Source organism: Microcebus murinus, chromosome 8, assembly GCF_040939455.1.
Source record: "Microcebus murinus isolate Inina chromosome 8, M.murinus_Inina_mat1.0, whole genome shotgun sequence".
NCBI lineage: Eukaryota > Metazoa > Chordata > Mammalia > Primates > Cheirogaleidae > Microcebus > Microcebus murinus.
Genome location: NC_134111.1, coordinates 18,781,816 through 18,807,727, shown reverse-complemented (window position 1 = coordinate 18,807,727; position 25,912 = coordinate 18,781,816). Strand labels below are relative to the sequence as shown.

Here is a 25,912-nt window from a genome sequence, read left to right as displayed (position 1 = left end):
GTGTCATATTATAATTAATCATCTTGTTTATTTATTTATTTTTAGTTTCCCTCTCAAGAATGTAAGCCCTGTGAGGGTGTGGGCCCTGCTGCTCTAGATTGTGACATGTAGTACCTATTTGTTATTAATAAGTAAATACTTGCTAAATTCTTGAGAGTCTTAGTAGACACAGAGGTTGATTACTTTTTGCAGGGAAGGGGAGCTAAGGTTTTATAAGTGTGCATATAATTGAGAAAAATGCAAACTTTCTTAAAAGATGGAATGAGATTATATATAAACAGATGGCAAAGTGCCATCTATATACAAATCTTGTAGAGTTCTAAGAATTTACAGATACATGAAATTTTTATGTGGTAGAAAATTAAAATTGTACCTATGGAAACCCAGTGGGTGAGGAATGTGCTAATCAAGGAGAGTTTATACAGTGGATTCAGCTGATTAAAAAGAATTAATTTTAATATTTAAAAATCAATCTCAGTAGTGTTGCATTAACCTAATTAATAAATTTGGAGTTAATGTCTTTGTATTTTATAATTTTTTATTTTTATTTATTTCTTTTTTTTCTGTTTTTCTTTTTTTAGTCATTCATATATAATATTTTAGATGAAGGTTTGCCTCACTCTTAGAAAATCTGGTATTATATGAAAATGTGTATTCATAATAGGATCAATTATAAAAGAACTCATCTTTCTATAGCAAATTCATCCTTTTTTAAAAAAATTATTCAATTACTAAAAATCTAGTTGGTAATACATTTGTTGCAGTAAGAAGGGATATGGCTATATTATGGTTCAAAATGAAATAGAGGATGCTTAGTTCCTAAAGAGTGCATTAAGTAATTACTTTTGGACTTAGTGCTTTGAATTTTTCTTGTAGCTTACTTGTAGCTTTCTTGTAGCTTTCTTTTGGCAGCATGATTTATTTTAATAATTAGTTTATATCTATGTAGATAGTATGTCAAAGCTCTTTATAAGTACTTTAATATTATTATTATTATTTTTTTTTTTTTTTGAGACAGAGTCTCGCTTTGTTGCCCAGGCTAGAGTGAGTGCCGTGGCGTCAGCCTAGCTCACAGCAACCTCAAACTCCTGGGCTCAAGCAATCCTTCTGCCTCAGCCTCCCGGGTAGCTGGGACTACAGGCATGCGCCACCATGCCCGGCTAATTTTTTTTATATATATATATCAGTTGGCCAATTAATTTCTTTCTATTTATAGTAGAGACGGGGTCTCGCTCAGGCTGGTTTTGAACTCCTGACCTTGAGCAATCCGCCCGCCTCGGCCTCCCAAGAGCTAGGATTACAGGCGTGAGCCACAGCGCCCGGCCTATAAGTACTTTAATATTATTATTCATGTGTGATTTTGTGATATACTTAGTCATATCTGTTTCTTCCACCTGTCACTTTTTTGTGGTTTCTTTGTTTTTAGGATCATCATGCCTAGAGTTGAAAACATAAAAAAGTCTCTTACACCTCAAATTTCTTGTTTGACAAGTGAATGTTATAAACAGCTGGATTTTTTGCCTGACAAACTGAGAGCAAAGCTACTTCCATTCCAGAAAGATGGCATCACTTTTGCCCTCAGAAGGGATGGCAGGTAAAGTACCTTTTTTAAAACATGTTAAAAATGTTAAACTCCTGGCAAAGCTGTGTTCAAACCATTCTTTTCATGTATCCATAGTGTTTTGTTAGTAGAATTAATTGTGACTAAGTTAGCTTCCTCCATTTACTATGATTGACTTATACTTTAAGTTGAAATATATTTAACCAATTCTGATTTCTTAAGAAAGTATGTTTGGTTACCCTAAGTACTTGAGTTTCCAGATGGTCTGAGCATCTCAAATATTGACATAACTAATTTGCATTGCAATTTTATTCATTACATTTTCCAACTTAGATCTGCAACTTCTGGATGTGTCTTACTAGTATGTTATACCATTGTCTATATTTCTTCTTTTCAACTTTCATAATGGTTATATGATCTCTTCCATTAAATCGGGCCATTACATGTTTTTCCATATTTTTAAGGATAGTATTGTCTTGGTTCCATAGTCACATGTATCATATACTTTCTCCCCAACATTGTATTATGAAAAATTTTAAACATAAAACAAAGTTGAAAGAATGTTAGAGTGAATGTTTGGTAGACCCATCACCCACATTCTATCGTTAACATTTTGCCGTGCTTGCTTTATCATATATTTATCTGTTTATCCATCCCTCTATCCTTTCATCACATCAGTCCATCTTATTATTTTCATTCATTTCAAATTAAATTGCATTATTTTACTTCCCCCTATATACTTAAGTATGTATATGATTAACCAGAATTCATATTTGTTTTTTTTTCTGTTGAAGTTAAATTGAAATGCATATACTTTGACAAATGCATATACTTGTATAACCCAAACCCACCATCCTAGAAATTTCCATCATTTTTCCCCCAATCATTCATCACTGTCACAGTCAACCATTCACCTGATGTTTTTTAAACCATAGGTTTATTTTGCCTGTTTTTTTTAGTACTTTGTATAATTAGAATCGTACGATATATGCTATTTTTGAAAGGCTTTTTTTACTCACTGTAATCTTATTGAGATTCATCTGTTTTTTCATATATTAGTAGTTTGTTCGTATTGTATGCATTCGTGTTTATGGGTATTAATTGATACCTCATTTTATAAATCTGGTGCTTTTTACTTTATACCTACATCTACCTGATTTTTCTAGCCTGGACATCACTTCTGTAGATATCCATTGCTTTCATGGAGTTAGACTAGTTGTACTTTTGTATGCTGTATTCACAGTGTCAGTGGTCCTCAAATTCCTGAAGATTTCAGTCACAAGTGCCATCTTAAACTACCATCTTAAGCTTCTTTGAGGTATTTAATACTTGAGCTGTTGGGCTTGTCAGTATGGCAGAATAGAAAGAACATATACTTTAGAGTCACTATCTTTGTGATGCTGGGCATGCTTCTTTGACAGTTTGAACTTCAGATTCATCAGCTATAAAATGGATATTATAATCCTAATACAGTTACAAAATAAGACTGAGTTCCTCATAATGCTCAAATAAAATGCCTTCTCTCTTTTGCTAAGCTAAATTTAGTGATTTCCAAACATTTGTCCTTGGATTGTTAACTAATCCTAACAAAAGTGAATGTATGTAGCAAAATAAGAAAGTAAGTATTCTATTTATAAAGTGAAATTTATTCATTCTAAACAACTTTCATTTATTTTAGACTAATTTGTTTTTGTTTTTTTTTTGAGACAGTCTCACTTTGTTGCCCAGGCTAGAGTGAGTGCCGTGGCGTCAGCCTAGCTCACAGCAACCTCAAACTGCTGGGCTCAAGCAATCCTCCTGCCTCAGCCTCCCGAGTAGCTGGGACTACAGGCATGTGCCACCATGCCCTGCTAATTTTTTCTATATATATTAGTTGGCCAATTAATTTCTTTCTATTTATAGTAGAGATGGTCTCACTCTTGCTCAGGTTGGTTTCGAGCTCCTGAGCTCAAACTGTCTGCCCGCCTCGGCCTCTCAGAATGCTAGGATTACAGGTGTGAGCCACCATGCCTGACCTATTTTAGACTTATTAATAGATCTTTCCTGCTTTGGGGAGGTTAGATTGTCCTTTCTTTTATGAAAATATGTTAGCAGCTGAAATTTTTTGTTATATCATTTGGGAAATGAAAAGTTGGCAATATTGTATTGTTTCCCATTAAATTTTTTTTTTACTAGACCGTGAGATAATCATTTCAGGATTAAAAAAATAATTTCAGGATATATCTTATTTTTCTTCATTTTTCAATGATATTTTAATTGGCAATATAGGTCTGCTCTATTAGTTATTTTTTTCTTAGCATTTGAAAGGTTGTATTCTACTGTCTTCTGGCCTGTGTAATTGTCATTAAGTATACTCTTGAGTCTTATTAATAAAATACCACTCTACAGATGACTTGTTCATTACAAAAGAAAAATTATAAAATGGTCATGCTTGGTATTAGTAATAGTGGGACAGCCACAAGTACAATGTGGTACACAGGAGAGACATAACGTTACCTATGTGGTGTTACTGGGAATATTTGAGAGATAATCATGAGGAAATAGTCAAACCAATCTAGAATGCGGGACTCTTCAAAGGATTCGATGACATGAAAAACCAAGGGAAGCAGAGAGAATATTCTAAATTGAAAAAGACCTAAGAACTACAACATCTGAAAGTAATGCACAAGCCTTGATTAGATCCTGGATCGGTAAAAAAAAAAGCTTTAGAGAGACAATTTCGGGATAACTGGGAAAATTTCATCTGGACTCTATTTGGATGATGTTATTGGATTAAAGTTGATTATCGTAGATGAGGTAATGCTGTTGTGTCTGAATAGAAGAATGTTCTTATTTCTGAGAAATGCAATGATAAAGAATTTTCATAGGAAGAACTGTGCTATCTGAAGCCTACTTTCTACATTTTCCCTAAAGGAAAATGTGTATATATTCAGAGAAACTTTGAGTAGTTGAGCCAATATGTTAACAGTGTGACTCTGGTGAGTGGTTTGATCTGGTGAGTATATTTGTTGTATTATTCTTTTTGGCTTTTTTGTGATTTTGAAAACTTCAAAGTAAAAATATAAATAAAAGCAGTCTAATATTTGTTCCTTTGTACATCATCTGATTTTAAGATTTTCTCTTTGTCTTTGGAGTTCTTCAGTTTTACTGTAATTTATTCAGTATAGTTTTCTTTTTGTTTATCCAGTTTAAGATTATTGTGCATTTTAAATCTGGGATTTGCGTCTGATTCTAGGAAATTCTCAGCTATTACCTCTTCAAATATTGCTTCTCTCCTATTGTCTTTTTCTTCTTCTGCAATACTTTTTTTTTTTTTTTTCTGAGATAGAGTCTCACTCTGTTGCCCAGGTTAGAGTGCCGTGGCATCAGCCTAGCTCACAGCAACCTCAAACTGCTGGGCTCAAGCAATCCTGCCTCAGCCTCCCGAATAGCTGGGATTACAGGCATGTGCCACCATGCCCAGCTAATTTTTTCTATATATATTAGTTGGCCAATAAATTTCTTTCTATTTATAGTAGAGATGGGGTCTCACTCTTGCTCAGGCTGGTTTCGAGGTTTTGAACTCCTGATCTAGATCAATCCGCCCGCCTGGGCCTCCCATAGTGCTAGGATTACAGGTGTGAGCTACCGCACCTGGGGAATGGTAGCTTGTTTATACCAGCAGCAAAGAAATCAGAGAATTGAATATTTTTCCTTGTAGGTAGTGGTCCAAAGCCTGGAAAAAGTGGTAGTCAGTTTGTGCAAGGTCTGTGGATGACAGAGACTTTCCAAGACCAGCCATGCATTATGTGGTCGAGTGTTGTCTTATAAGAGGATTTGCGTGCCTCTAATGACCCATTTAGGCTACTTGTACAAGCATCCTCATCATTTCGTTCAATTGGTTGCAGTAAACATCTGTTGTAACTGATTGACCAGGTTTCATGAAGCTATAGTGGATCATACCAAACAGACACTATTAGCTTTTTTTTTTTTATGGATATTTGATTTTGGACTGTGTTTCAGCACTTCATCTTTATCCAACCATTGTGCTAAATGTTTGCAATTGTCAAAAAGAATCCACTTTTCATCACACGTAACAATACAATGTTGAAATGGTTTGCCTTTATGTCATGACAGCAAAGAAAGGCAAGCTTCAAGGTAATTTCTCTTCTGATGCTCATTTAACCCCATCTATCCAGCTTCTTTACCTTGCCAATTTGTCTCAAATCGTCCAATATTGTTGGAATAGTAACATCAAACCTTGCTGCTAATTCATGCATAGGTTGAGATAGATTCACTTCCACTACAGCTTTCAACTCATCATTATCCTCATTAGTCTTAGGTCATCTATGTGGTTCATTTTCAAGATTAAAATCACCAGAATGGAATTTCTCAAACCATCGTCGGACTATGCGTTTATTAGCCGTATCTTTCCAAAACACTTTATTGATATTTTGAGTTGTCTGGACTGCATTGGTTCCACTATGGAACTCATATTTGAAAATAACATGAATTTTCGACTTATCTATGGTTTGACAAAAATTGCTCTAAAAAACATTTGAAAGATAATCACAAGCTAAAACGTGTGTTTGCAAGAGTGAGGGTGTACCTTCACAATAAACATAAAACAAGAAGTGTCAAAGTGAAATATCAGAGATACCAATGTCAAACTTAGTACTTAAGAAAGTCGGACATTTCACACTTAATAACCTAATGCTCCACAATGACCCTATTTCCAGATAAGATCACGTTCTTAGATACTGAGGGTTAGGACTTCAACATACAAATTTTGTTGGGACACAATTCAACCCATGACACCGCTACACATTTTCCAAAGTGGTTTTACCAATTTATACTTGTATCAGCAGTGTATAAGAATTCCACTTCTACCCCATCCTCACCAACACTTCATATTGCCTATCTTTATTGTCATTTTAGATATTCTGGCAGGTATATAATGATGTACATTGAGATTTATACATTTTATTTATATTTCTCTGATGATAAAATTTAGTATCTAATCATATGCCTATTAGCCATTTGGACATCTTCTTTTGTTATGTGCCCATTCTTGTCTTATCCATTTTTCTATTGGGTTGTCTACCTGCCCCTTTTTCTTATTGTTTTGTAGGAGTCCTTTGTCAGATTTATATTCTGGATATGAGTCTTTTGTCAGGTATATGTATTGCAAATAAATTTTCTCAGGGTGTGACTTGCCTTTTCACTGTCTTAATGATGTCTTCTGATAAGCTGCAGTACTCAATTTCAACGGCATCTTAAATAATCTTTGTCAGTATTGTTTCTATGGTTGGCATTTACTGCATCCTATTTTAGAAGTCTTTGTCTACTATAAGATCATTAAGAGAATTTCCTGTGTTTTCTTATAAAAGCTTTATTTTTACTTTTTACATTAATTAGATTTACAATCCAGTTGGAATTGATTTGTGTATTGGTATGAGTTAGGCATCAGGATTGATTATTTATTTATTTATTTTTATATAGAGATGTCCAATTGATCCAATACAACTTATTGAGAAACTTTTTCCTACTGCATTGTAGAGTTGTATTTGTCATAAATCAAGTAATGTAATGTGTATACCTTTCTATTAATAGGTAAGTGCTAATAGAACTTTCTGCCATGGGGGAAATGTTCTGTATATGTAATGTTCAATTCAGTAGCTATTTGCTACCGCTAGTTATTGAGTACTTGAAATATGGCTAGTTCAACGAAGGACTGAATTTTTAATTTCCACTAAGTTACATTAATTAAAATTTAAATTTAAGTAGTCACATGTGTCTAGTGCCTACCACATAGGATAGTGCTATTGTAGATTCTTTGTTCTACTTGTCTGTTTGCAATCTTTGTGTCAGTACCATCCTTCTTAATTACTGTAGCTTTATAATAAATATTTTGGGGCCGGGCGCAGTGGCTCACGCCTGTAATCCTAGCACTCTGGGAGGCCGAGGTGGGCGGATTGCTCGAGGTCAGGAGTTCAAAACCAGTCTGAGTAAGAGTGAGACCCTATCTCTACTATAAATAGAAATAAATTAATTGGCCAACTAATATATATAGAAAAATTAGCCGGGCATGGTGGCACATGCCTGTAGTCCCAGCTACTCGGGAGGCTGAGGCAGGAGGATTGCTTGAGCCCAGCAGTTTGAGGTTGCTGTGAGCGAGGCTGACGCCATGGCACTCACTCTAGCCTGGGCAACAAAGCGAGACTCTGTCTCAAAAAAAAAAAAAAAAAATTTTGGTATCAGATAGTATAAATCTTTCAGCTTCATTCTTATTCAAAATTGTCTCAGCAATAATGGCTCTTTTTGCATTGCCTGTAAATTGTAGAACTCATTTGTTGTCACAAAAAATAGTACTGGGATTTTGAATGGAATTATATTGTTTCTATAGATCAGTTTGGAGGAAACTGATATCTTTACATTATAGAGTATTTCAACCTATGAACATGAATTTTTTTTTGAGACAGAGTCTCCCTCTGTTGCCCAGGGTAGAGTGCCGAGCATCAACTTAGTTCACAGGAACCTCAAACTCCTGGGCTCAAGCAATCCTTCTTTCTGCCTCAGCCTCCCAAGTAGCTGGGACTACAGGCATGCACCACCATGCCCAGCTAATATCTTCTATATATTTTTAGTTGTCCAGCTAATTTCTTTCTATTTTTAGTACCATGTTTCCCTGAAAATAAGACAGGGTCTTATATTTATTTTTCCTCAAGAAGACACCCAAGGGCTTATTTTCAGGGGATGTGTTATTTTCCCCTCAAAGCATCAGCTTGCAGCATACACAGAATGGCTGGGACCTGACAGGGGGAGCCCACCTTGTTGGTGGGGCTGCCCCCACCTTTCCAGTTACCTCTGGGATAGTAGCTGTCACAATGGGGCAGATGAGAAGGGCTGCTCGTCGTCTTTACCGATCGGCAACGAAATGCAGAAATGCACGTGTTGTGCAGATACACTGTGTAGCCATGCCCATCACTAGGTCTTAATTTCAGGGTAGGGCTTATACTGTGCAAATGCTTAGAAATCCTGCTAGGGCTTATTTTATGGGTAGGTCTTATTTTCCTAAGGAAACATGGTAGAGATGGGGGTCTTGCTCTTGCTCAGGCTGGTCGCGAACTCCTGACCTCGAATGATCCTCCCGCCTTGGCTTCCCAGAGTGCTAGGTTTACAGGTGTGAGCCACTGTGCCCTGCCTCTTTTTTTTTCTTTTAAGAGACAGGGTCTCACTCTGTCACCCAGTCTGGAGTACAATGGCACCATCAATGTTCACTATAACCTAAAACTCTTGGGCTCAAGTGATCCTCCTGCCTTGGCCTCACAAAGAGCTGGGATTACAGGTGTGAGCCACCATACCCAATCTGAATTATTCTTATTTAATTGATCTCGATTTATTTTTACCTCAATTATTTTTACTTATTTAATTTTTTTATTGAGGTTTTATAATTTTCAATAAATATATCTTTCACATATATCAATACATTTATTTCTAGGTATTTAATATTTTTGATGCTATTATAAATTGCCTTTTGCCTTTCTAACTGTTTTGAAATTTTCTCTTTATCTGACTATCCAAAAATTTTACTATGTTATGCCTTGGTGTGATTTTCTTTGCAGTTATTCTCTTGAGTCTGTGGGTTGATGACGTTCATCAGTTTTTGAAAATTTTCAGTTTTATCTCTTCAACTATTTTTGCCTCATTCTTTTGACCTCCATGGACGCAAGTTATACCTACATTAGACCTTTTTCAGTGAACTGTATGTTGCTTGTCTTGCTTTTTATATTTTGGTTTTGATATTTTTGATTCATCCATATTCTAATTTACTAATTCTATCTTTGGCTATTAATTTATTGAATTCTCTTATGGAAGAGACTGTCACTCTATATATTTGAAACCAAAACCCACTCAATTTCTTTCTTGCTAAGCAAGGGAGAACTGTGCTTATTAGACATGACTCTAAAGAAAGCAAGGAGTTGGTAATTGTATTGGGCTTTGGGAAACCTGGAGGCTTTCAAAAACAGGAGTGTTTAAGGATTGACTGAATTTCTGTGTATAGTTAAGGGACTAGCTAACTAATGTCAAAAAACAAGTTAGTCCTTTCCTTTCTTGAAATTGGAGAATAGGGACATTTTAGTTTCTGTCCTTAATTTCAGATAGCATATTTTTAAGTCTTAGAATATCCAATTCAAATCTGCGTGCTTATGTTGATAGTATCTTTTTTTTTGCCTTATTTTAAATGTCTCTTATTTCTGTAAATATTTAGAACATACTTATTTATATACTTGAAGTCCTTTGGAGGCTAATTTCTCTTTTTGTTTTGTTGTATATGATGGTTTATTTCCCAGTGTATTTGCTAATGTTTTAAATTTTACTTTAATAATTAGGTAATCTTAATTTGTGGGAATCTTGAGAGACCTAAACAATAAATAAATTCTTGTAGGGAGGATTTGCAAAATTAGATTCTTGGCTTGGGGTTTTTCAGATCACAAAGGTAATCCAAACTCAAACCTCAAATTCATTTTCAGGTAGGCTTCTTATGAATTTTGATCATTAATTTTTATCTCATGCTAAGCTTTAATTTTCCTTGTTGGCTTAAAAAAATTAGGTACAATTTTATTTAATAAAATACACAGGTTTTAGGTACACAGCTCTGTGGGTTCTGATATACTGTATACCCCTATGTTTTCAAATACCTCAGTCAAGAAATAGAACATTTCCATCACCCAAGGTAGGCCTCTTTCTGAGCAAATGCATTGTCCTAAATTAGGCAACCACTGATCTGACATCTATCATGAGGGTAAATTTTTTATAGTTACCTGATATAATCTTTATTTTTTAACCTTGTATTGTGAAATAATTTCAACCTTAAAGAAAAGTTACAAGAAAAATATAGAAACAGTTTGTATGTATCTTTTACCTAGATTCACTAATTTTTAACATTTTGCCACATTTACTTTATTATTCTTTCTCTCCACGTATATACATCCATTAGTATTTATGTTTTTTTTGTTGTTGTTTGTTTGTTTGTTTTTGAGACAGAGTCTCGCTTTGTTGCCCAGGCTAGAGTGAGTGGGGTGGCATCAGCCTAGCTCACAGCAACCTCGGTCTCCTGGGCTCAAGCGATCCTACTGCCTCAGCCTCCCGAGTAGCTGAGACTACAGGCATGCGCCACCATGCCTGGCTCATTTTATATATATATATATATTAGTTGGCCAATTAATTTCTTTCTATTTATAGTAGAGATGGGGTCTCACTCTTGCTCAGGCTAGTTTCGAACTCCTGACCTCGAGCAATCCACCCGCCTCAGCCTCCCAGAGTGCTAGGATTACAGGCGTGAGCCACCGCGCCTGGCCAGTATTTATGTTTTTATAAACCATTTGATAGTAGGGTGCATACGTCATGCTCTGTTAGCCTACAATACTATAGTATAATATGTATTTTTTAAAAATAAAGATATTCTCTTACATAGCCACAGCCCATTCTGTTGCCTTGGGCTAGAGTGCAGTGGCATCATCGTATCTCATTGCAACCTCACACTCCTGGGCTTGATTGATTCTCCATCCTCAGCTTCTGAGTAGTTGGGGCTACAGGTGCATGCCACCATACCCAGCTGAGTTTTCTATTTATTGTAAAGACAGGGTCTTGCTATGTTGTTCATGCTGGTCTTGAACTCCTGGCCACTAGCAGCCCTCCTGCCTTGGCCTTGCAGGTGTGAGCCAGTGCACACATCCAGGAATTTAACTTTTATACAATAATTTAATGGACCTATTTTTGTCAGTTATTCTCAATACTGTTCTTTATAGCATTTTTTTTCTTTAACATTAAGATCTAGTCCAGTGTCACATATTACATTTACTGATATCTTTTTGTTTCCTCTAATATGGGAAAGTTTCTTAGCTTTCATGACAGTGGCATTTTTGAAGAATATAGGCCATTCTCTTTTATAGAATGTACCTCAATTTATTTTTTTAATCTTTCTTCACAAGGGGATTTAGATTATGCAATCTTTTTTTATATTGGTACATAAGTGAGATTGAGGTACTGTCGTTTTGAAGGTATTATTTTGAGTTCTTCAGCCTGTCACTGGTAATGTTAATTTTGGTTGCTTGTCCAGTTTCACCACCATATAGTTACTATTTTTTCTTCTTACATTTATTGACTGTGTAACAAACAACTAACATCAGGAGATACTAAGACCATGCAAATATATTGTTCCTTATTCAATTTTCCTTCTCTTGGATTTAGCATCTATAGGTGATTCCTGTTCAAACCAAATTTTGTCATGATCATTTTTAAAATTGGTATTTTTTAAAATGATGATTTTTTAAATTGGTATTTTACTGTAAAGAAGAGCTCTCTGCTCAATCAATCTCTCTCTCTCTTTCTGTCTCTGTCTCTACTCATCCATCCATCCATGTTGCTGCAAATGACAGGATTTTATTCTTTTTTGTGGCTGAATAATATTCCATTGCATATATATACACCATGTTTCATTCCATTCCATATATATACACCACATTTTCTTTATCCATTTATCCATTGATTGGCACTCAGGTTGATTCCATATTTGGGCTATTGTGAATAGTGCTGCAGTAAACATGGGAGTGCAGATATCTCTTTGATATATTGATTTCCTTTCTTTTGGATATATAGCCAGTAGTGGAATTGCTGGATCATATGGTAGTTTTATTTTTGGTTTTATGGATCCTCCATACTGCTTTCCACAGTGGCTGTACTAATTTACTTTCCCACAAACAGTGTACAAGGGTATCACTTTCTCCACATTTTTACCAGCGTACTTTATTCCCTGTCTTTTTTTGAGACAAGAGTCTCGCTTTGTTGCACAGGCTAGAGTGAGTGCCGTGGTGTTAGCCTAGCTCACAGCAACCTCCAACTCCTGGGCTCAAGCAATCCTACTGCCTTAGCCTTCTGAGTGGCTGAGACTACAGGCATGTGCCACCATGCCCAGCTAATTTTTTCTATATATATTAGTTGGCAAATTAATTTCTTTCTATTTATAGTAGAGACAGGGGTCTCGCTCTTGCTCAGGCATTTCCCTGCTTTTTTGATAAAATCTATTTTAACTGGGGTGAGATGATATCTCATTGTGGTTTGGATTTGTATTTCTCTAATGATTAGTGATATTGAGCATTTTTTCATATACCTGTTGGCCATTTACGTATCTTCTTTAGAGAAACGTCTTTTCAGACCTTTTGCCCATGTTTTAATTGGAATTTTTTTTTTTTTTTTGCTATTGACTTGTGTGAGTCTCTTATATGCTGGTTATTAATTCCTTGTCAAATGGATAGTTTGTATATATTTTCTCTCTTGCAATTTAAAAATGTCTTTTCACTGACTTTAAACTAGACTGAACAATCTACTGGGTAAGAAATTTCTCAGTCTTGCTTTCTTGTCTAGCTGATGTTGTAGGCATTGCTCCACTGCTTGCTGTAAATGAGTCTGAGCGCACCCTTTTTTTTTTATTTCATCGTATTATGGGGGTACAAATGTTTAGGTTGTGTGTGTTGCCTTTCCCCCTCCATAACCCCCCCCCCCAGTCAGAGCTTTAAGCGTGTCCATCCCCCAGATGGTGCTCATCACACTCATTATGTATGTATATACCCATTCCCTCCTTCCCCCTCACATCTGCCCAATGCCTGATAAATATTATTCCTATATGTCCTCTTAGGTATTGATCAGTTAATATCAATTTTCTGGTGAGTACATGTGGTGGTTATTTTTCCATTCTTGGGTTACTTCATTTAGTAGAATGGGTCCCAGCTCTATCCAGGGAAATACAAGAGGTACTATATCACCATTGTTTCTTATAGCTGAATAGTACTCCTTGGTATACATACACCACATTTTATTACTCCACTCATATATTGGTAGGCACTTGGGTTGTTTCCACATCTTTGCAATTGTGAATTGTGCTGCTATAAACATTCGAGTGCAGATGTCTTTTTAATAGAGTGTCCTTTGTTCTTTTGGGTAGATGCCCAGTAATGGGATTGCTGGATCAAATGGTAGATCTACTTGTATTGCTTTAAGGTATCTCCATATTGCTTTCCACAGAGGTTGCCCTAGTTTGCAGTCCCACCAGCAGTGTGGGAGTGTTCCTATCTCTCCGCATCCATGCCAACATTTATTGTTTTGGGACTTTTTGATAAAGGCCATTCTCACTGGAGATAAGTGGTATCTCATTGTGGTTTTGATTTGCATTTCCCTGACGATTAGAGATGTTGAGCATTTTTTCATATGTTTGTTGGCCATTATTTTGTCTTCTTTTGAAAAGTTTCTGTTCATGTCCTTTGCCCACTTTTTGTTAGGGTTGTTTGGTTTCTTCTTGCTGATTTTCCTGAGTTCTATATAGATTCTAGTTATCAGCCCTTTATCAGATGTGTAGCTTGTGAAAATTTTCTCCCGTTCTGTAGGTTGTTTGCTCTCATAACAGTTTCTTCGGCTGTGCTTAAGCTTTTTAATTTGATCAGGTCCCATTTATTTCTCTGTTGTTGCTGTGATTGCCTTTGGGGTCTTCTTCATAAATTCTTTGCCTAGGCCAATATCTAGAAGAGTATTTCCAACATTTTTATCTAGAATTCTAATAGTTTCACACCTTAGTTTAAGTCTGTTACCCAGCATGAGTGGATTTTTGTGAGAGATGAAAGGTGTGGATCCTGTTCCAGTCTTCTATGTGTGGCTATCCAGTTTTCCCAGCACCATTTATGGAATAAGGATTCTTTTCCCCAGTTTATGTTTTTGTCTGCTTTGTCAAAGATTAGATGGCTAAATGAGGATGGTTTTACATCTGGATTCTGAGTTCTGTTCCATTGGTCTATGTCCCTGTTCTTGTGCCAGTGCCAAGATGTTTTAATTATTATAGCCTTGTAGTATAGTTTGAAGTCTGGTAAATTGATACCTCCCATTTTGTTTTTATTGCCTAGGATTGTTTTTGCTATACAGGGTCTTATCTGGTTCCATACGAAGCGTAAAATTATTTTTTCTATATCTTTGAAAAACGATGTTGGTATTTTAATAGGGATTGCATTGACTCTGTAAATCACTTTGGGTAGTATAGACATTTTAACAATGTTGATTCTGACAGCCCACAAGGATGCTATGGTTTTCCACCTGTTTACATCCTATGCTGTTTCCTTCCTCTCCCTTTTTTTTTTCTCCTTAGAAATGATTGATGTTTTTTTTTGTCTCGCTATTCATTTTAGCAATTGGGAAATAGAATATATCTTGGTATTGACCAATATGAGTCTCTTTTCCCTGGATGTACTGTATTCTTTTATTTGTAGTTTACATTTTTCTTTTATTTCTGGAAACTTTTCTTGAATTATATTGAAAACAGTTTTTAAGTTCTTTTATTTTGGTTTTCTTCTTTGAGAATACCAAGTATGCTTATGTTTGTTGATTTATTTTGGCCTGTTATCTACATCATTTGCTTTTTCTGCCTTTTTAGTTATTAATTTTTTCTCTAAAACTTTTTTGGGTTTTTTAATTCCCTTTGAATTTCCTTTTCAATCTTGCCCTATGTGTACTTTCCTGTTTTTAGCAGTAGCTGTTCTCTCTTCTGCTTCCATTTGGTCTTCATTATTTCTTCCTTCCCTTCCTTCCCTTCCTTTCTCCTCCCCACCCCTCCCTTTCCCTTGTCCTTCCTTCTTTTTTATTTTCTTTCCTTTCTTCTCTGACTTGTTGGTTCACATTTTATTTCCTCATCTTTTTAACCATAGTTTCCCTGAGCACCTGTGTCTCCTCTTTATGTTTCCTGTGTTATAGAAGTGATTGCTTCTTTAAATTTGTATTTGTGGCAAAATGTTTGAATATAATTTTCATCTGCTTGGTGGTATTTTTTTCTGTGTGTTTTTCCATTTCATTTTCCTTTTTGTTTCCTCTTTTTATTTATTTATAGTACTTTAAAAAAAATTACTGCTTATTATTTGATGAGGAACATTTTTTCCTGAGCCTGCTATTTGCAAAAGATCATCTCAGGAGGGCCATAGTAATGTTACAGACTAACACCTATTCTCTTTATGACACTATATTTGTATGTAATTGATTTCTTTTTATTATCTAGGTGTATCTCATTTTATTGCATTTCACTTTATTATGCTTTGCAGATATTGTGCTTTTTACTAATTGAAGGTTTGTAGCAACCCTGCATTGAGCAAGTCTATTGGTGACATTTTTCCAACAGCATGTGCTCACTTAAGTGTTGATGTGTTACATTTTGGTAATTCTCTCAGTGTTTGAATATTTTCATTGTTATTATGTCTGTTATGGTGATCAGTGATCTTTGACTTTGCTATTGTAATTGTTTGGGGGCACCATGAACCCTTATAAGACAGTTAAACTTAATCGATCAATGTTGTGTGCGTTCTGACTGCTTCACTTACTGGCTATTCCCTGCCTCTTTCTCATTCCTCATGCCTCCCTATTTCCTGAGACACAACAATATTGAAATTAGGCTGAGTAATAATTCTACAATGGTCTGTAAGTGTTCAAGTGCAAAGAAGAGTCATATATCTCTCACTTTAGATCAAAAGCTAGACTCAGGAGGCTGAAGTGGGAGGATCACTTGAGGCCAGGAGTTTGAGACCAGCCTGAGCAACATAGCAAAACACTGTTTCTAAAAAAATAAGAAAAATTAGCCAGGCATGGTGGTGCATCCTATAGTCTGAGCTACTTGGAAGTCTGAGGAAGGAGGATTGCTTGATCCCAGGAGTTCATGGTTGCAGTGAGCTGTGATAGCACCACTATGCTCCATCCTTGGCAACACAGCGAGACCTTGTTTCTTTAAAACAAACAAACAAACAAACAAACAAACAAACAAACAAAAAGCTAGAATTGATTCAAATTAGTGAGGAAGGCATTTCAAAAGCTGAGATAGGCTGAAAACTAGGCCTCTTGCTCCAAATAGCTAGCCAAGTTGTGAGTGCAAAGGAAAAAGTTCTTGGAGGAAATTAAAAGTGCTACTCCAGTGAACACACAAATGATAAGAAAGTGAAACAGGGCTAGGTACAGTGGCTCACGCCTGTAATCCCAGGACTTTGGGAGGGTAAGGTGGGAGGATTGCTTGAGGCCAGGAGTTTGAGACCAGCATGGACAACATAGCAAGACCCTATCTCTACAAACAATTTAAATAGTAAATTAGCCAGGTATGGTAGATTTTCAGTGAAGACGAAAAAGCCTTTTACTGGAAGAAGATGCCATCTAGGACTCTTATAGGTAGAGAGGAGAAGTCAAATGTCTCCCTTCAATGTTTCAAAACACAGGCTGACTCTCTTGTTAGGGCCTATTGCAGCTGGTGACTTTAAGTTGAAGCCAATGCTCATTGACCATTCTGAAAATCCTAGAGCCCTTCAGGATCATGCTAAATCTACTATGCCTGTGCTCTGTAAATAAATCAACAAAGCCTAAATGACAGCATATCTGTTTATAGTATGGTTTAATGAATACTTTAAGCCCAATATTGAGACCCACCGCTCAGAAAAAAAGATTCCTTTCCAAATATTACTGCTCATTGATAGTGCACCTGGTCACCCAAGAGCTGTGATGGAGATGTATAAGGAGATGAATGTTCTTTTTATGCCTACTAACACAATGTTCATTCTGTAGCCAATCAATCAAGGAGTAGTTTCAACTTTCAAGTCACATAAATTAAGAAATACATTTCATAAGGCTATAGCTGTCATAGTTAGTGATTCCTCTGATGGAACTAGACAAAGTAAATCAAAAACCTTCTTGAAAGGATTCATCGTTCTAGATGTCATTAAAAACATTCGTGTGACTCATGAGAAGAGGTCAAAATATCAACATTAACAAGAATTTGTAAGAAGTTGATTTCAACTCTCATGTTTGACTTTGAGGGGTTCAAGACTTCAGTGGAGAAGTAACTGCAGATGTAGTACAAATAACAAGAGAACTAGAATTAGAAGTAGAGCCTGAAGATGTGACTGAATTGCTGCAATCTAATGATAAAACTTGAACAGATGAGTAGTTGTTTCTTGTGGATGAGCAAAGAAAGTGGTTTGTTTACATAGAATCTACTCCTGGTGAAGATGCTATGAGCGTTGTTAAAATTACAACAAAGGATTCAGAATATTACATAAACCTAGTGGTAAAGCAGTGGCAGGGGTGGAGAGGATTGACTCCACTTTTTTTTTTTTGCAGACAGAGTCTCACTCTGTTGCCCGGGCTAGAGTGCCGTGGCGTCAGGTTAGCTCACAGCAACCTCAAACTCCTGGGCTCAAGCCATCCTTCTGCCTCAGCCTGTAAGTAGCTGGGACTAGAGGCATGTGCCACCATGCCTGGCTAATTTTTTCTATATATTTTTAGTTGGCCAATTAATTTCTTTCCATTTTTAGTAGAGACGGGATCTCACTCTTGCTCAGGCTGGTCTCAAAGCGATCCTCCCGCCTCTGCCTCCCAGAGTGCTAGGATTACAGGCGTGAGCCACCACGCCTGGTCTGACTCCGCTTTTGAAAGAAGTTCTACTGTGGGTAAAATGCTATTAAACAGCATCGTGTGCTACAGAGAAATCTTTTGTGAAAGGAAGAGTCAATCAATGTGTCAAACTGCATTGTAGTCTTATTTTAAGGAACTGCCACAGCCACCCCAACCTTCAGTAACCATCACCTCCATCAGTCAGCAGCTATCAACATTGAGGCAAGACACTCTATCATCAAAAAGATTGGAACTCACTGAGAGTTCCAATGGAACTCTCATAGAACAATCATCTGAAGGTTAAGATGATTGTTAGTAGTTTTTTTAGCAATAAAGTAGTTTTGACTTAAGGTGTGTACATTTTTCTTAGACAAACCTATTGCATACTTAATAGAGTACAGCATAGTGTAAACATTACTTTTATATGCACTGGGAAACCAAAAAATCTGTATGACTCGCTTTTTTCTGTTATTCACTTTATTGTGGTGATCTGGAATTGACCTGGCAGTTATCTTGGAGATAAAAACTGTGTCTCCTGGCCAGGCGAGGTGGCTCACGCCTGTAATCCTAGCTCTCTGGGAGGCCGAGGTGGGTGGATTGCTCGAGATCAGGAGTTCGAAACCAGCCTGAGCAAGAGCGAGACCCCGTCTCTGCTATAAATAGAAAGAAATTAATTGGCCAACTAATATATATAGAAAAAATTAGCCGGGCCTGGTGGCGCATGCCTGTAGTCCCAGCTACTTGGGAGGCTGAGGCAGAAGGATTGTTTGAGCCCAGGAGTTTGAGGTTGGTGTGAGCTAGGCTGACGCCACGGCACTCACTCTAGCCTAGGCAACAAAGCAAGACTGTGTCTCAAAAAAAAAAAAAAAAACAAAAACAAAAAAAACTGTGTCTCCTGATGCAAGAGAAATTGACACAACAGGGTAGCTGACCAAAGGTTCTCATACCTGCCCCTGCCTCAGTATGACTACTTTTTGCATTCATGGTTTGTCATTGACCCTTGCCTCTTTCCCTTCTGTAGCCACTGGCTACCATTCTACCTATCATCTTGTGTTGTTGCAAAGAAGGGATTCTTGTCTTTGCAGTAAGTGTGTTCCTTTTACTTTGGAACTGTGTTCTGCTGTTTTGTTTTCCTTCCCTGAGATGTATAGCCAAAGTATAGCCTATGTATACTGCTTCATTTTGGGAGAGGGATATTTAAAATATTTAATATTTTTGGTTAACCCATCTTGTTTTTTCAGTTGATGTTTTTAGATGTCTCCTAGTTGTTGTTTTTTTAATAATAAATAACCATTCATTAAGTCTTTGAATCTCTTGCTCTACCAAGCTTAGTGTTAGATATATTACTTAAGCATTTATTAAATGATTATTTATGGACATGTATTTATGTCTGAATATGTATATTTATGAATATATATCGCTAAAAATAAATAACAAGCTTATTAACACATGAAAGTTTTAGTATACAGTTGAACAAGATTTGTCATCTGTCATTTTACTTATTCATGTTTGAGGAGATGTATAAGAAGCCTGTCATCAAATGAATTATTAGACTTAGCATTATACACTTTCTTTGTTGCCTTTAACATAGGTGTTGTTCTGAAATAAAGTATATTTTATTCCTTCTAGAAATCCTAGCAGAGCAATTTCTTTTAATTGTCCATATAGGGAAGAGAAGATTTTGTGGTATTTAAGGCTTTTGGAAAAAGGATAAGAGAAGATTTTGTAGTAATTTTTATTCTTTAAAGGTTTCACTTCATGACAACCTAATTTCTTTCATTGTTTTCTTTTCTCTCCTAAAATTAAAAAGTTTTCTATTACTTATTTAAGTGTGCTGCTTTCGTAGTGTTATAATCCTTAATTGTTTGGCTGACTGTAGATTGAATTTTTGCATCATAAACAAAAATTTTGAAACATCTGTTACAAGAAGATTTTTTTGTTAAATTAATATTAGGGCATAAATTTCCATGCCTATTATCTCAGCTTAATAAGGTAATTAACAACAAATGAACCTTGAGTATGAGGGTAGAAAAGCCAGAAGAAATAAGTTATAAAAATTTACTAATTAATTGCATATAGCCTAAGTCATCTAATTTATGAGAAACAAGTCTTGGCATTCTGAACAGTATTAATTTGAGTTGTAGAATATTATCATTGTTTTGTCCCCTCTCCAAGCAGGGAGGATCCTGTAAGAGTGCCTAGAGAGAAACTTGGCTGCCTGTGTCTAAATGTGTTATTGATTCATTTGTCAATAGATATACTTTTTAATAAATGAATTTAACTGCTGCTTTCATTTTAAATGAACCTTCTACTTCATCAGACTTTTTATCTGGAAGTACCCTTTTACAATTCCATAGCCTGTGAATTTGTATAATAATATTAAGTTGTATTGATGAACATACATACTAATTTCTGTGGAGATACATATGAGCGACATTGCAATACCACTGCATACCCATCCGAATGGCTAAATTAAAACAAACAAACAAAAGACAATACCAGCAAAAATGTGAAACAATTGTTACTCTCTTAATCTGGTTTTTGTGGCTATAAAGGATTACCAGAGGCTGTGTAATTTATAAAGTAAAGAGGGTTATTTGTCTCACAGTTGTGCTGTACCAGAAACACAGTGCCAGCATCTGTTTCTGGTGAGGGTCTGAGGAAGCCTTCACTCGTGGCAGAAGATGAAGAGAGAGGAAGAGGTGCCAGCCTCTTTTAAACAACCGGCTGTCATGTGAACTAATAGAGAGAGAACTCACTCCTTACTGTGGGGAGGTCTCTAAGTCTTTCACGAGGCTCCCACTCAGCCCCACGTCCAGCACTAGACAGATATGCAAATGATATCACTCTCTTACACCATTGGGAGAAGAGGAAATTGGCACAACTACTTTGGAAAACGGTTTGGTACTATAGATGAACATATATGTGTTCTGAGACCCAGTAATCCTTCCCCTAAGTATGTAGGTGCATATGTTATCTCTACCAATAGAATGCTCATAGCAGCATTATTCATAATAGCTATCCCCATTGTCCATTAGCACTAGAATGGGAAATTCTGTGGTATATTCTCATAATAGAAAACTTTTAACAATGAGAATGAACAAATTATAGCTACTGTAATAGCTGGCTGAATCTTTCAAACATAGTGTTGAGTGAAAGAAAAGGTAAAATAATGACTTATATACACACATTAAACATATATATCCATTTAAAATATACTAATTTATATATAACCACTTAGGTGAAATATATATAACACACTAATCTATGGTGTTCGAAATCAGGCAGTGGCCAGCCTTCAGTGGGGCTGAGGGTGTTGTGAAAGGACAAGACCATAAAAGAGGCTTTTGGGGTTATTATATTCTCTTTCTTGAACTTTCGTGCTTCCTATATAGGTATGCTCATTTTATGAAAATTCTTAAATTTTCTTAAGCTGTACACTTGAGGTTTGTTTAATTTTCTGTATTTAATATAGTAACAAGTTTACCAAAAATGTAAAATGTGCTTTGCTTTTAAATATATCTATATATGTATCTATATTTATATATACATGTATATATATGTATTTTAATCATAAACCACTATTGATATGGTCGTAATTTGGCTACTCCATCAAAAACAAAGCAAATTCTAATAAAAAAATGAAATATATTTGTGCACATGGGAGTGGGTGTGTATATATCTCTAGACTGAATCTGTTAATACTCTATTTTCTTATGCTACTTCATTAGTCAATTCCAGCACGAATAGAGATTTACCCAAATGATCCAACTTAACAAACTTTAGTGAGGAGCTGTATCAGTGGTGTAAGGTTAAGTGAGGCAACAATTAGTTTGAGCCACCACAAAACCAAACAATAGCAGCCAGTCATTTACCACTCCCAGGCCTGAGAGGGCAGGCCTGGACACAGAGTAGCCCAGTGAGCACGAGAGCTAAGGAACGGGCTGTAGGCAGCACCTGCAGTTCTGAAGGGACCCAGCCACTACCAGACCTTCCTGTGTCATTCTCTTCTCTTACTCTGTAATCACCAGTTGGTACTTCCATTGATCAAATCCTATTTGAAGCTAGTTGGCAAGGGAATTTTCTGTAGGAGGGAGCAAATGTAGAATAATCAGCACAACTACTTAAATTGTTGAAAGCTCGTTCCAGAGAATTAGTATAGAATATAATTTCCCCCTCTTATTACTTTTTGCCTCTGAAGTTTCATTTTGGTTAATTTTCATGTTATATATACGTATCCATCCTTCTCTTTCTTTCTCTCTGGTGTATATATTTATGCACAGCAAGTAAAATAAAAACACTATATTTAAAATCACCACTAATTAAAAACAGTGTTGGGGCCGGGCGCTGTGGCTCACGCCTGTAATCCTAGCTCTTGGGAGGCCGAGGCGGGCGGATTGCTCAAGGTCAGGAGTTCAAAACCAGCCTGAGCAAGAGCGAGACCCCGTCTCTACTATAAAATAGAAATAAATTAATTGGCCAACTGATATATATATAAAAAAATTAGCCGGGCATGGTGGCGCATGCCTGTAGTCCCAGCTACTCAGGAGGCTGAGGCAGAAGGATCACTCGAGCCCAGGAGTTTGAGGTTGCTGTGAGCGAGGCTGACGCCATGGCACTCACTCTAGCCTGGGCAACAAAGCGAGACTCTGTCTCAAAAAAAAAAAAAAAACAAAAAAAAAACAAAAAAAAAAACAGTGTTGATTTATAAGCAAATATGATGATTAAGAGTTTAAAATAGTGAAGTAAATTTATGGCATTAGAAATATGGGGTCAGGCGCGGTGGCTCACGCCTGTAATCCTAGCACTCTGGGAGACCAAGGCGAGTGGATATAGCTCAAGGTCAGGAGTTTGAGACCAGCCTGAGCAAGAGCGAAACCCTGTCTCTACTAAAAATAGAAAGAAATTAATTGGCCAACTGAAAATTAGTCAGGCATGGTGGCACATGTCTGTAGTCCCAGCTACTCAGGAGGCTGAGGCAGGAGGATAGCTTGAGCCCAGTGATCTGTGAGCTAGGCTGGCGCCATGGCACTCTAGCCCAGGCAACAGAGGGAGATTTTGTCTCAAAAAAAAAAAAAAAAAAGCTAGGCGCGGTGGCTCACGCCTGTAATCCTAGCTCTCTGGGAGGCTGAGGTGGGCGGATCCTTTAGAGCTCAGGAGTTCGAAACCAACCTGAGCAAGAGCGAGACCCGTCTCTACTATAAATAGAAAGAAATTAATTGGCCAACTAATATATATATAGAAAAAATTAGCCGGGCATGGTGGCGCATGCCTGTAGTTCCAGCTACTTGGGAGGCTGAGGCAGAAGCATCGCTTGAGCCCAAGAGTTTGAGGTTGCTGTGAGCCAGGCTGACGCCACAGCACTCACTCTAGCCTGGGCAACAAAGTGAGACTCTGTCTCAAAAAAAAAAAAAGAAAGAAAAGAAATATGGAGAGCTAAATATTTATTGAATTTTCATATTTTCCCTCAACTGAGGTTTGTAACACAGTTACCAAGTATTTTGTACTAGAAAGAAAATGCACAAAGTATAGTACTGCCTTTTATTTTATCAAAACATTTTTATTTTGGAAATTTTTAAATGTGTACATAAGTATAGAGAAAAGTGTAAGGAACCCCCATATAGTTATTATACAACTTTAATAATTCTATACATTTTGCTAGTTATTGGTTATTCTGTTCCCAGTTCCCTATCTACAAACACATTTCTTTCCCTGGAGTATTTTAAAATAAATTCAAGAAACTATATTTTACCCATAAATACTGCAATCTTTATTTAAAAAAAAATTTTTTTTTTTAGGCCGGGCGCGGTGGCTCACGCCTGTAATCCTAGCTCTCTGGGAGGCCGAGGCGGGCGGATTGCTCGAGGTCAGGAGTTCGAAACCAGCCTGAGCAAGAGTGAGACCCCATCTCTACTATAAAATAGAAGGAAATTAATTGGCCAACTAATATATATACAAAAAATTAGCCGGGCATGGTGGCGAATGCCTGTAGTCCCAGCTACTTGGGAGGCTGAGGCAGGAGGATTGCTTGAGCCCAGGAGTTTGAGGTTGCTGTGAGCTAGGCTGACGCCACGGCACTCACTCTAGCCTGGGCAACAAAGCGAGACTCTGTCTCAAAAAAAAAAAAAAAAAATTTTTTTAGAGACAAGGTCTTTCTCTGTCATCCATGCTGGAGTGCAGTGGCATGATAATAGCTGACTGCAACCTTGAACTCCAGGGCCCAAGTGATCCTCCTGCCTTAGCCTCCGAAGTAGCTGGAACTACAGACATGAGCCACCACCCCTTGGCCAAATTTAAAATACTTTTTGTAGAGATGAGGTCTTACTCTGTTGCCCAGGCTGATCTTGAACTTCTGGGCTCAAGTGATTCTCCTGCCTCAGCTTCCCAAAGTGCTGGGATTATAGATGTAAGCTACCACACCCAGCTATCACTTCAGTTTTTAATCTCTAACAAATAAGGATTTTTTTTCATAATCATAATGTCATTATCACAGCTAACAAAATTGAATTCCTCAATGTATCTCATATTTGATCCATATTAAAATGTAGCCACTTATTTTAAGTGTTTTTGTGCTGTTGGTTTGTTTGAATCAAGATCCAAATAAGCTTCACACGTTGAATTTGGTTGTCTCTTTAACTTTTGTTAGATCAGCAAACTTACTAAGAATATGATTTCTTTTGCAAGTTTGCCTTATGAACCCCTTTTATTTTTTCTATGGTGAATTTACATATCCATCAACACTTAGTATTTTTTTGCGAATCCTCACAGTACTGAACTAAGCACTTAGTAACAGTGGGGTACAGCAAAAGGAGCACGGGGTTTGACCAAAGCTGGCTTTAGGTTTTGCCTATTCCATCCATTCTACCATTGTGATCATAAGCATATTCTTAAAATTCTGTAAAATTGAGCATGACAATGTGACAACCAGTTCAAAAGAGAAAGTCAAGAAGTTTTAGATTTAATTGTTGTGAGTTATTTACTTAAATATTTATAAATAGATGAATTATCTCTGCAAACCTCAGGCTTTTAGAATGACTGCAGACAGAGAAGTACATGGAGGGCTGGTGGAGGATCCTGTCTAGTAGTGAAGATATAGTAACTGAGACCCCAGTGTTAAGTGAATACTTCATGTGTAAGTGTAGACTGTAAGAAAGGGTGCTTTTTTCTGTTTAGAAACTAGAATTTGGGGAATAGTGACACAATACAGAAGAATGTGTTACCTTTCTAGCAACAATTAAAACTGGCCACTGGGAGAATAAATGGTTGATTCCATTTTTAGAAACTAAGGAATCTAACAAATGAATTATAAGGTAGAACGGCCCTTTAGTCTGCAGAACAAAAATGCCACAGTTCTTATCTGCTCATGAAGGCAGAGGCACATGGCCAGTATCCTGCTGAAAGTCCCTGTTTGAATGGGAGTACAGGAGGGGTGTATTTGGGAGTAAGATAATGCCCTATTGACTTGCATCTCAATTTTGAGTCTATGGTACCTTACTGATATCTATAAAAAAATTTTTTTTCTGTCTTCAAACAAATAACTTTGGACCCCTAAATATTTCAGCTTACCATGGTAATTGAACTATATTTAAACCACACCACAGGTATTCTTGAAAATATTTTAGTACCTAACCTCTTGTAAAAGAAAATTCAGGGCTATAGTTGTGTTTAGTCAAACATTTGGCAGAATTGAATTCATTTATGTTCTTTATTAAAACTGAAATGAAACTACTTGGTTTTTATTTTATTATCCTAGATTATTTTTTATAAATGTGTTTGCTATCAGTCAAGGTAAGGTTCTCTTATAAATGGGGATATTTTTGTATTGAGTAGGTCAGAAGCTCTGCAGCTCAGAAAGTGATGTCTACTGCTCTGGGCCACACTGCCACCTGGGGGCCAAAAAGAAAGTCAGCC

General features: G+C 36.6%; 1 protein-coding gene across 1 annotated transcript in view; it reads left to right on the top strand.

Moving 5' to 3' along the window:
* Nucleotides 1-25,912, top strand: part of ZRANB3 (zinc finger RANBP2-type containing 3) — a 242,291-nt gene that overhangs the window by 15,546 nt on the left and 200,833 nt on the right. Inside the window, exon 2 of the mRNA XM_020288513.2 lies at nt 1,427-1,594. Coding sequence (XP_020144102.2) covers nt 1,434-1,594 — 161 coding nt within the window. The 5' untranslated portion in view covers nt 1,427-1,433. The remainder of the gene's footprint in view (nt 1-1,426; nt 1,595-25,912) is intronic.